Here is a 12,598-nt window from a genome sequence, read left to right as displayed (position 1 = left end):
ACTAATAGTTGTCCTATGGACAGACTCCCCCACCTGAGCTGTAGATCTCTGCAGCTCATCCAGAGTCACCATGGGCCTCTTGACTACATTTCTGATCAGAGCTCGCCTTATTCGGCCTGTGAGTTTAGGTGGACGGCCTTGTCTTGGTAGGTTTACAGTTGTGCCATACTCCTTCCATTTCTAAATGATCGCTTGAACAGTGCTCTGTGGGATGTTCAAGGCTCTGGAAATCTTTTTGTAGCCTAAGCCTGCTTTAAATTTCTCAATAACTTTATCCCTGACCTGTCTGGTGTGTTCTTTGGACTTCATGGTGTTGTTGCTAACAATATTCTCTTAGACAACCTCTGAGGCCGTCACAGAGCAGCTGTATTTGTACTGACATTAGATTACACACAGGTGCACTCTATTTAGTCATTAGCACTCATCAGGCAATGTCTATGGGCAACTGACTACACTCAGACAAAAGGGGGCTGAATAATTACGCACACCCCCCTTTGCAGTTATCGATTTGTAAAAAATGTTTGGAATCATGTATGATTTTCGGTCCACTTCTCACGTGTACACCACTTTGTATTGGTCTTTCACGTGGAATACCAATAAAATTGATTCATGTTTGTGGCAGTAATGTGACAAAATGTGGAAAACTTCAAGGGGGCCGAATACTTCTGCAAGCCACTGTATATACACACACACACACACTAAGGCCTCTTGCACACTACATGCGATTCCGACAGGGGAAGGAGAGTAGACATGCGGGGGACTGGAGAACCACACGGGGGGGGCAAATACAAGGACTCCCTGTCTTTAGCTTTTAAGACGCAGAGACTTTTCCTCCCCATTTTTTGGTGAGGAAAGTGGAACTTATTTCCGAAAAATACTGTAAAATATTTTGCTATTAACCACTTCAGGACCGACATATAAAAACGTCTAAGGACCAGAGCAGTTTTAACATTTTAGCTATGTCCCTACTCAATCAGCAATAACTTTACCACTGCTTAAGACTACAAAGAGATATACATATCGTTTTGGGTTTGTTTTTTCAGGAAAAAAAATGGTCTTTGGGAAGTTTTTTTTGTCCAAGAAAGATTTTATTTTTTATGCTTTTCAAATCAAAAAAGTAGTAAAAATTTTTTTTTAGTTTTTTTTTTTAGAGTTTTTAGTTTTAACGATCATAGTTTTAAAATAAAAAGTGTTACTGCACACAAAAACCAGAAAATGTATGGGACTAGTTCTCCTGTTTATCACAAAACATAAATTATATTCCTGTCACAATGTATGTTGATACTATTTGATTTTAAATAAAGGTGGGTTGTTGCTACAGTTTTTTAGCCTTGAACTGAAAAAAATACAAATATTTTAATAGGAAAATAAGAAAGAAAGGGTTAACGGAAAAGGTTAATTTTATTAAGTTAAGGGTGTGGTCTTAAAAGTGGGTGGTTTTATGAGCGTGATGGGGGTACGTGCGGCTGTGGGGCACATTCGCAGTACAGAATGCCTTGGGACAACTAGAGAAAGAGACTGGGCCCGACCAGAGGAGGATAGGAGCATCCTGGGAGGACAGCGATGGAGCCCACGGGGGGTGAAGGAAGCTTCAGGTAAGTATTAATGCTTGTATGTGGGTATACTCTAATTCCCTGGTGGTCCAGTGGGTCCTTAACCCCCCGGTGATCTAGTGGGTTGTCCCATGCAGGGCATAACTAGAAATCACTGGCCCCCCCTTGCTAAACTTTGGATGGGGGGAGACCTCTTCCCCCCCCCCCCCCCAGCAGAAATCGGAAAGGCAGGCAAGGTAGACAGATGTAGCCCCCTCCCAGCATAGGTGCCCCCAGTAGCCAGGCATAGGTGGCCCCTGTATAGGTAGCCAGAAATTGTAAAAGGCAGGCCAGGTTGCCAGATATAGTCCGCCCAATATAGGTAGCCAGCTGTAAGTGCCCCATGTATAGGTGGCCAGGCATAGGTGCCTCCAGTATAGGTAGCCAGCTGTAGATGCCCAGTATATGTAGCCAGCTATAGGTGCACACAGTATAGGTAGCCAGCTATAGGTGCCCCCTAGGTAGCCAGCTATAGGTGCCCCCTAGGTAGCCAGGCACAAGTGTTCCCTGTATAGGTAGCCAGACAGATGCCCCATGTATAGGAAGAAAGGCATAGGTGCCTCCTATAAAGGTAGCGAGGCATAGGCACCACCCCCGTATAGGTAACCAGGCATAGATAGTCAGGCAAAGGGTTTCCAGTATAGCTAGCCAGGCATAGGCAACCCCACAATAGATAGCAGGAATAGTTATCCCCAGTATAGACAGACAGGCTTAGGTGTCCTCAGTATAGGAAGCCAGTCATTCACCTCCCCAGGTCAAGCGACAAGCAGCTCTCCCCACCTCCACCCTCATCAGCACCCAGCCTCGCAATGCCACTAAGTACCGGATCCCGGCTTGATGCATCAAGCCAGGACGCGACACTAGAGGCAGTGCGAGGCTGGATGCCGGGCTGAGCGGAGAGGGTAAGCGACGATCTCCAGAGGAACGTCACGAAAGGTGAGTTTGTCCTCTTATTTCCTTCTGCCGACGCAGCTTAGTGATCACTACGATCAGCGGCGATCATAGTAAATCACATGATCAGGAGCCAATCGCCATGGCTCCTGATCAGTGAGGGAAGATCTCAGCTGTCATATGACAGCTTAATCTACCAGTTTGGGTGAGTGAGATTGGGTCGGGAGCGTTGGGATTAAGGGCAGTAACAGTTACATCCTGTCAGCAGCATACAGCCAAACGCAGGATCTAACGTCCTTGGTCCCAAAGGGGTTGAACATCCTGGACACCTTGGCAAAAGATTGGATTTCAAGGTGTAAAGCTAAAAAAAAAAACACTTGTTTTTGTGAACATTTCAGGAGACCGTTAACCCACACAATCACTGTACAGCTGTGCAGCACATTTTGTGCAGAGTCCAATGCAAGAAGTAGGAAAACAAAAAGCAATCAGTCTAATACTTTTCAGCCAAAAACATTGCTGAATTGCTGAAGTCACCATCCTTGAGAAGATGGTGCATAAAGGAGACTGCCATCAAAAGTAATCACAAACAATTGCACTGGGCTGAGGAAATAAACTATGGGCATGAAGCTGTGTGTATGAAGTACAGCTAAGCACTGGGGTTTTTTTTTTAACGTTTATATACTTTTCATAGTAGTGGAAAGACTCCGGATGGTACAGAAGCTTCCCAGATCCTGTTACAGCTCACACAGTTCCATCAAAGGGTCCCTGTACACCAATTCAACTTGCGTCGTTGAATACAATTCTTCTGACACACTCCAGCCCTCAATGAACACATGTGCAAATAAGGTCTGCGCATGCCCAGTGGAACAAAGCCACTCATGCATGACTATTCCTCCGCGCACAAGCACTTTGTTCTGCTGGGCATGCACAGATTTTACTTGCACTTGCCCAGTTGGGATGTGCTCGTCCACAGGAGAGAAAAAAAAAATGTAAAAGGGACACGTTTTTACGGATTAAAAACATTTAGAAATCAAAAACTCTCTCAAAGCAAACCTTTACTTACAGTATACTTAAAGGGGTTCTGTGGGGGGGGGGTTTTGAAAAGAAAAAGTGATACTTATATGGGGCTTCTGCCGGCCCCCTGCAGCTGTGCCAACGCCGTCCTCTACGATCCGCTGTTTCCCGATGCCGTCACCGGTCAACTATTCGTCTAACTAGACGAATACAACTGCAGCTGCGCAGCAGCATACGTCCCCACAGGGCTGTGGAGTCGGAGTCGGAGTCGTGCAATTTTGGGTGCCTGGAGTCGGAGTCGGAAAAAAATGCACCGACTCCGACTCCTAATGAATTTGTAACTGTAATTAAAATAGAAAATATGATAAAATGTTCTATTTCTCAGATAATAGTCATTAAAAATAATGTATATATACAGTAATAGCTGTGCTTAGTCCACAAAAATGAAATAAACCAATCAAAATTAGTTACTTGTGCTGATTCAATAAAGCAGTCCCCGTATTTTTAAGGTCAGATATACATATCTGATTGTGACTGTATATATGATGTGTACACAGGAATCTCTTATATATACTAAATAACATCTATTCTGTAAGAATAAAGCCTGATGTGTAGCTGTGTCACTAATAGAGATGGTCAACGAGATGGAAATAGTTCTGCATTGATGCTGACTTATGCAAATGTATGCACTCCCTTTGCTGATGAAATCAAATAATTTGATATGTTGTTAAAATTTGATTTGGTGACTACAAATCAAAGGGTAACTGAGACGGATGAAAAGTAAAGTTTTATACATACCTGGGGCTTCCTCCAGCCCCCTTCAGGCTAATCAGTCCCTCGCTGTCCTCCACCACCCGGATCTTCTGCTATGAGTCCTGGTAATTCAGCCAGTCAGCGCTGTCCGGCCGCATGCCGCTCCCACAGCCAGGAACATTCTGCACCTGCGCAATAGTGCTGCACAGGTGTAGTATGCTCCTGGTGGCGGAGTGTGTGCATGCGCACTACGCCCGACTGGCTCAAGTACCTGGACTCATAGCAGAAGATCCAGGTGGCGGAGGAGGACAGCGAGGGACTGATTATCCTGAAGGCGGCTGGAGGAAGCCCCAGGTATGTATAAAACTTTAATTTCATCTGTCTCAGGTTTACTTTGTTACACAGTAGTACTATACTCTACATATGCACTCCTCACAGAGCTGCAGGGAATCCACTGAGAATGCTGTGCACATTGAACACAGAGGTGTTGTCTGTTTACAATCTCCTCATTCCCCTGCAGAGTACCTGCACATCATTCTTACATGTACCCACACTTACATTGCCTAGGGCCTGATAGATGTTCTTTGTTCCGGTTTGTACCTTTTACAAGTACTCTTACCAAGGACTAGTTTTAGTCTAAAGGGAATAAATATAGTAGTCTACATATCCTTCTCACTTCAGTTGTCTTGTAAAATTCCTAAGCGTTGGCAGTTAAGAGACGAATTTCATGTTACATACTTTTAATCAACAAAATTGTAATATGCAAATTAGAGGAGTTGGAGTCGAGGAGTCGGAGGAATCCTAAACTGAGGAGTCGGAGGATTTTTGGACCGACTCCACAGCCCTGCGTCCCCACTCCCGCTCGTCCCGCCACAGTAAGCTCCCAGAGACGCGGGAGCAAGGACACGCGCGGCCACAGCTGTATTCGTCTAGTTAGACAAATAATTGACCAGTGACGGCGGAAGGGAACGGCGGATCGTAGAGGACGGCAAGGGACATGACAGCTGCAGGGGGCCGGTACAAGCTCCAGGTAAGTGTTAGTTTTTCTTTTCAAAACCCTACACAGAACCCCTTTAAAATAAAATGTAACATTACCTGTATCTTGAAATAACAGACAAGCTTACAATAGAATGGGTACTGTTCCTCAGTATAACTGTATTCTTTGTTCATGCATGCAACATCCATTTAGTTCTCATTTTGGAACAAAAGGTCAAACCAATAAAGAAGGCTCTTAATCTGAGGAACAATGCAACATTTTCCTCAAGATAAAGATTTACCTTTCCTCAGCATGCCAGCATGCTCCCCTTGGCATGGGATAGTGGAACAAGACGTCTCTGCTACCAACAAGTATTAGTAGTTTTTTTCTTCAAAGCAATGCATGCAATTCTGTCATTCTATTTATATTTATTACAACAGTATAGTACCACTATTACTTCCATCCCTGGTTTGTCATGTCAGTTTTTTGCCCGCATGGAGCTGCCATGTTGCTGGCAAAGTCAGCACTATGCACAAAATAGATAATTCATAGCACTCTTATAGGAAACCCGAGGGAAGAGATATATGGAGGCGGACATATTTACCTTTAAACATTGCACATTGCCTGGCTGTCCTGCTGGACCTCTGCCTCTAATACTTTTAGCCATAGAACCAGAACAAGCGTGCAGAGCAGATGTCTCTGACAAGATCAGCTGCATGCTGGTATTGTTTAAAGTGAACCGAACATGTGAGAATATTATATATGTGTGTGTGTATATGTGTGTGTGTGTGTATATGTGTGTGTGTGTGTATATGTGTGTGTGTGTGTATATGTATGTGTATATATATGTGTATATATATGTGTGTGTGTGTGTGTGTGTGTGTGTGTGTGTGTGTGTGTGTGTGTATATATATATATATGTGTGTGTGTGTGTGTGTATATATGTGTATATATGTGTATATATGTGTATATATGTGTATATATGTGTATATATGTGTGTGTGTGTGTGTGTGTGTGTGTGTGTGTGTGTGTGTGTGTGTGTGTGTGTGTGTGTGTGTGTGTGTGTGTGTGTGTGTGTGTGTGTGTGTGTGTGTGTGTGTGTGTGTGTGTGTGTGTGTGTGTGTGTGTGTGTGTGTGTGTGTGTGTATAAGCAGTTTCCTTATACCTCTTCCGTCTGCGCAAGGACTTGCAGACAGAGGAGCAACAGATGATGGAAGACTGATAAAAAAAAAAATCACCTAATTAGACTTAACCACCCTGGCGTTCTATTAAGATCGCCAGGGCGGCTGCGGGAGGGTTTTTTTTAAATAAAAAAAAAACTATTTCATGCAGCCAACTGAAAGTTGGCTGCATGAAAGCCCACTAGATGGCGCTCCGGAGGCGTTCTTCCGATCGCCTCCGGCAGCCAGAAGTAACACGGAAGGCCGCAATGAGCAGCCTTCCGTGTTTGGCTTCTCCTGTCGCCATGGCGACGAGCGGAGTGACGTCATGGACGTCAGCCGACGTCCTGACGTCAGCCGCCTCCGATCCAGCCCTTAGCGCTGGCCGGAACTATTTGTTCCGGCTGCGCAGGGCTCAGGCGGCTGGGGGGACCCTCTTTCGCCGCTGCTCGCGGCGGATCGCCGCAGAGCGGCGGCGATCAGGCAGCACACGCGGCTGGCAAAGTGCCGGCTGCGTGTGCTGCACTTTATTTGAGTAAAATCGGCCCAGCAGGGCCTGAGCGGCAGCCATCGGCGGTGATGGACGAGCTGAGCTCGTCCATACCGCTAAGATGGTTAATTGAACAAACAAACTGAGTCTATCCCATTGCATGTCAAACAGAAAACACTAGTCACATTTGAAGAATTTCACACCTAGCCTGAATAATGGCAGTGGAAAGGTAGCAGGGGAGTGAACGTCTCAAACATAGGATCAGCATCAGAAAAGAAAACAGTTGAGTCAGGCACTGCAGTAATTACCGTTTTAATGGTGTTCCGAATTGAAGTGAATCACCATAGTTGTATCAAAAATTGTGACATTCAATAGGTAGGTACAAAACATCATCATCAATGAAAAAATCGTCATGTGCAAACATCTTGTGCATTCAAACAGTTGCAAGAGGAGGATGTCCTACCATATCAAAGGTGGCGGTGGTGGGTGCAGGGCAAAAACGGTAGCCTAACGGCCGTTTCGCACGGCGGTGCTTCTTCCGAGGCTGATCCAGGCTAAGTGCACCCACCACCGCCACCTTTGATATGGTAGGACATCCTCCTCTTGCAACTGTTTGAATGCACAAGATGTTTGCACATGACGATTTTTTCATGGATGATGAGGTTTTGTACCTACCTATTGAATGTCACAATTTTTGATACAACTATGGTGATTCACTTCAATTCGGAACACCATTAAAATGGTAATTACTGCAGTGCCTGACTCAACTGTTTTCTTTTCTGATGCTGATCCTATGTGTATACTCCATTTATCAGTTATGAGCACGCAGTATTTATTGCAATAAAAAGGTGGCCTTTAGAACATCTCTCCATCCTCATACCCAGTGATACGGCTACAGACTTTGTAGTGCCGGCAACCCTTCACTCTTTGAACGTCTCAAACATGGCAGCCCTTTCAACTATTTGAAGCCAGGAGCTGCTTAGATCCCTTTAAATGGAATTTAATATGGAAGCCTCCATATGTCTACCATCATAAAAATTTCCCATCCAGGACTTGTGGACTTTGAAATTGAGAGGTGTGATGGACCCCTCATCCCAGTAGGACTCCCCTTGATCTGCATGGTAATATCCTGAGGCTGGTGAACTACTCTGCATTGTTGAGCCTCCATATGTCTCTCACCTGGGCTTCCTTTTAACCAGTTGTGCATAGGTACCGCATGCACTTATATGAAACAGTTACATGAACAGGAGTTTGTTAAACTTCTTTGGACAGGATGGGCTTTAGTCCACCTTGGGTGCATTTACTGTAAAACAGGAAGTGGCAATAAACACTAATTTTAGCTATTTACTGCTGCACAAGACGCTTGTTTAACTCAACAGTTGCTGTGGACCTTTGTAAAATTAGTCTGTGATAATAATTGAAAACTATTTCTGATGCAGAGTGTACTTTAACCACCTTAGCGGTATGGACAAGCTCAGCTCGTCCATTACCGCCGGGGTGGATTGCTCAGCCCCAAGTGGGTCTTTTTTGACAATTTTCATTTTAAACCCGCAGCTAGCACTTTGCTAGCTGCGTGTTTCACTCGCTCACCGCCGCTACGCGCAACGAAAGAGGGCCCCCCCCAGACCCATTGCGCAGCCTGGCCAATCACCGCCAGGCTGCGCTAAGGGGTGGATCGGGACTCCCCCTGGCCTCATGACATCGATGATGTCATTCCGATCATTGCCTTGGCGACGAGGGAAGCCCTAATAGGAAATCCCATTCAGAGCGGGATTTCCTGTTGGGTATGATCGCCGGCGGTGATAGGAGGGGTGGGAGGGATGCCGCAGGGAGGGGGGAATCATGTAGATAGCGCTAGGCTAGCTACATGATAAAAGAAAAAAGTGAAAAAACCCACCCACGGCCGAGCGCCGCAAAACAATCAAACGCAAGGGTGGTTAAAGGGTCTGTTTCCACTTGCGCAATCTGCAGCATTTCCCTACATGTGAATTTGGACAGGGAATTGCAGCCTATTGCGGTCAGTTTTGCACACGGGGAGGAAAAAAAATATAACTAAAATCAGACGCATGGCATGGGGAGAGGGATTCAGATGTGTCTCTCATCACAGCTGTGCCAGAGTAGACTCTAGCAAGATGTGTACCGAGCATAGAAAGAATGGGCCAAGGCCCGGAACACACTACCGCGCACCTGTCCCCTTTTCAGCAACACATCAATGTTACAGACTGATACGAGTTGCTGAAGAGCAGGGAGAAATGGGCAGAAGTAAGCGTGCATGTTCAAGCCTTATAAGGCAATATCGAAGAGATACCATTTTTATTTGATTTTCATTAGAAGCTTGCACATATTCACCACTGAAATATATAAGAGCTAAAAAGTAAAAAGAAACATCCATATAATGAATTTGAGGACTTCCTTACTTACACAAAGCTGCTAGGGCTGTTTGTTATGAGAAACATCTTTTTGCCAGTGTTTGCCAATTTTGACAAAACTGCTTGTGTCTTCTCTCCATAGCGAATATACCTCTCTAGAGAAGATAGGGAAGTAACAAACAAAAAAAAAATCAATATGACAAACATAAATCATCGGTACACCCCATCAAGCAAAACCGATTAACATAACTTCAAAAACACCACCAACTTGGAATTCTGAAATTCCCTAAGGTTTGAACAAACATGCAACTGAAAAATTCACAGCAGAACACCTAGACAATTTTGGCTGTGCTTGCAGTAAGATTATAGTTCCTTTTTCATAAGCCAACATGTTGAGGAATGTGACTACAGGGATGATGCAGTGACATGTTGCCATGGTTGCAAGAAAGCACAATTTTAAAGAGCAACTCTAGTTTACAAGATTTGTATGCATAAGGAGCTCCACCATAAATGAAACAGGTGACTAATTTCTTCAATGCAGGCCTCTCATGTAACAGAGCGACAGGCCTGTCAATAAAATAGGCTTGTGCTCTAACTGCTGGTCAGCCAGCTAGATCGGATCAGTTTTCACTCCATTTACCAGGTGAGGGAGGGTGCAGCAGCTGGGTGGTTGCTAGTCACATGACACGTAAGAAGATGGAAGCCTGAAACCCTCTCTACCGCTGGCTTCAGGAATCTGTTTGTTTTAACTCTCGCTCAACCAATTCCCCAGCTGCTGCACCCTCCCTCACCCACCCAAGGGCCTGGTTCACGTCCCCCCCCCCCCCCCCCCCAAGGACTTAAACGCCCAGCTACACCCTAATCCTGCCTACTGCACTGATTGAACTGCTCAAAATAAAGAAAGGTTTGAACTTGGGAAGGGATGTCTCAGGAAACTGAGGCTCTGCTCACACAGAAACAACATGTGGAGCACAAGTACCTGAAAGCCTCAATTAATAAAAAGAAGACATTGCTACAATAAATTTGTAATCGGTGGGCTATGCAGCAATGCCTTTATTTCTGATCCTTGAGTTTCACTGATATTTCTGACAGATCTACAAAAGCATGACTGCCAAATGAAATGGAAGAATACATTTTAATATACAGGTCATATATGAACTTTTCAATGAAAGCTTTTTAGAAAAGGAGAGCAGCTATAACATTTTCAAATTATGATGCCCACACACTTATCTAACAACCTTTTTACAAAATATCACTGTGCCATTTAGTCCTTTCAGTTAAATGTCATTTGTTAAAGCATTTGACCTTTCAGACCATGGATTGTAAAAGGTGTGTCACCATAGCAAGCAGTGTACTACCATGAAGTTGATTAGGCCACTGGCAACATAATTTATTGCACAACTAAACTCACATGCATTGCTTCTATTATTGGCAATAGAGTCAGATACAGGACAAAGGTCATGGGTCTATGTAACAGAAAACTCTCACCTATGTCAGCCTCCACAGCTCTGTACATCAGGCCCTTCACATGGACATCCCTAATGGCATCCTAAAAACAGTGTACAGAGAATACTCAGAAAAAAAGAGAACCAAGAACATTTAACGGTAGCTGAGAGAGGTACACAACAAAACAAAAAAACACATCACACACACAAAATGTATATAAATCAGGCAAGTGGACTTTCAAGTTTTGTTTGTTGTGGTTTTGGATTGAGAAGCAGGGGTGCTTTAAACTTCTGGGCTTAGTATTGTACACATACCTTAACATCCTTGTATAGATGAACAGCTTCATAATCAATGTTGTTTTTTCGGAAGTAGTCATTGACACAAGAGAGCAGGGTCATCTCTGGCAATGAGAATATGTCCATGAATTGCTTTAGTGTGTTGCCTTCAGAGCTCTGCAGTTAAAAATACATCTGTCAGATTTACATAATTTATGAGTCTCCAGTCAAAACCACGAGGAAGAGTTCTGGAACTGGATCTTTGTCAGAGTCTGAGCCACAGTCTGAGCAACAAAAAGTTCAACAGTGAAACAAGATACATTCACATTGCTCACTGATGACACAATTTTTATTGTAAATTCTTACTACTTCTATGTAGCAGGGAGGGGCTTGTACCTATAATATAGCAGCTGGAAGATTTTGGCGCATGGGAAAGCCGATAAACGACTTACCCTGCTCCTGCATAAGTCCCGGCAGCGTTAATTAGCATTTCCCCTCCAGGTAGACATGGATGGTAGGGAAAGACGTAATTCAGCTTCCAGCTATTGCTGGCGGCCAAATTAGAGTGTGATTTGTGCTTCGTCTTTTGACGGCGCCCAAATCAGCCCCTGTGTGCTGCTATAGCCGTAATTTCTATTACAGTCTATGGTGGTGCCGGCTGTGCCCAAATCTCCTGCGCTATTTTTACAGCGCTCGTGGAGGGACTACCTAAAGTATCCATGCAAAGTATACCAACTCTACTACAAAGATTTAATACGATTTTACAAATAATGATTGTATCATTAGTAGGCACCTTTACTTGTGTCATATAAAATCATGGTAGAAATAAATAAATATTTAGGCTAGATTCACAGTGGGACGTTGCGTTTTGATGCCACGTTAAAGTCGCACCGCAAGCTTACAACGCAACGCGCCCAAAAAGTGGCAACGCAGCGTTACCGTCGCATACAGCAGATACAGTAAAAAATACAGGCAATGAAAAGTATGCTTCCAAGTCATTACTGAGCATGTGCAAACATTCCAACGCAGCTAATAACGTGTATAACGCACTGCATGCAGTACTTTTACTTAACGTGCAGCGTTAGACACCAACGCAACGTTTGCACTGTGAACAGGGCATTGATTTTTCATTGCAGTGAGTTATTCTGCGTTAAATGCTGTTTTAACGTGCGACTTTAACGTCCCACTGTGAACTTAGCCTTAGTGAAACAGCAGTTATGCAGTTGTAGCCACATGCAGGACAAGCAATGTAAACCTTTTTCAATATGTCCAGGGAGTCCAGGTTTTATTATAAATCCAGGTGTATGTAGAACAATGCAATTGCATAACCGATGTTTCACAAACAGTTTAGCAATCCTTACTATGATCTCATATGACACACGTGAGGGTGAAAAACCCAGTCCTGGCTTACAGGATAACAGGTTCTCTCCACTGCCCACCAACCTTAATAAATCAGGAGTCCAAAATCAAAGCAAGCCTACATGACAGGGGGAACTTTAGGTGGATTTACACTAGAATGTGATGCTGAGCCAGAGCAAATCATGCCAATGGCTAGGTTAACTGATCAGCACTGTAATTCATGGACTGGAACGCATGCAATCTCAATTCTTTCTGTTAATAATGCAAAGATCT

General features: G+C 44.2%; 1 protein-coding gene across 2 annotated transcripts in view; it reads right to left on the bottom strand.

The window, feature by feature from the left end:
* The window catches only part of NT5DC3 (5'-nucleotidase domain containing 3), a 104,265-nt gene that overhangs the window by 40,429 nt on the left and 51,238 nt on the right, over positions 1-12,598 (bottom strand). For both annotated transcript variants that reach the window (XM_068272798.1, XM_068272799.1), the window contains 3 exons: positions 11,006-11,143; positions 10,734-10,794; positions 9,298-9,400 (listed from right to left, as the gene is read on the bottom strand). In XM_068272798.1, the coding sequence (XP_068128899.1) occupies positions 9,298-9,400; positions 10,734-10,794; positions 11,006-11,143 (302 nt within the window). The remainder of the gene's footprint in view (positions 1-9,297; positions 9,401-10,733; positions 10,795-11,005; positions 11,144-12,598) is intronic.

Source organism: Hyperolius riggenbachi, chromosome 3 (assembly GCF_040937935.1).
Source record: "Hyperolius riggenbachi isolate aHypRig1 chromosome 3, aHypRig1.pri, whole genome shotgun sequence".
Taxonomy (NCBI): Eukaryota; Metazoa; Chordata; class Amphibia; order Anura; family Hyperoliidae; genus Hyperolius; species Hyperolius riggenbachi.
The sequence above is the reverse complement of the archived record's forward strand: the minus strand, read 5'-3'. Positions and strand labels throughout refer to the sequence as shown.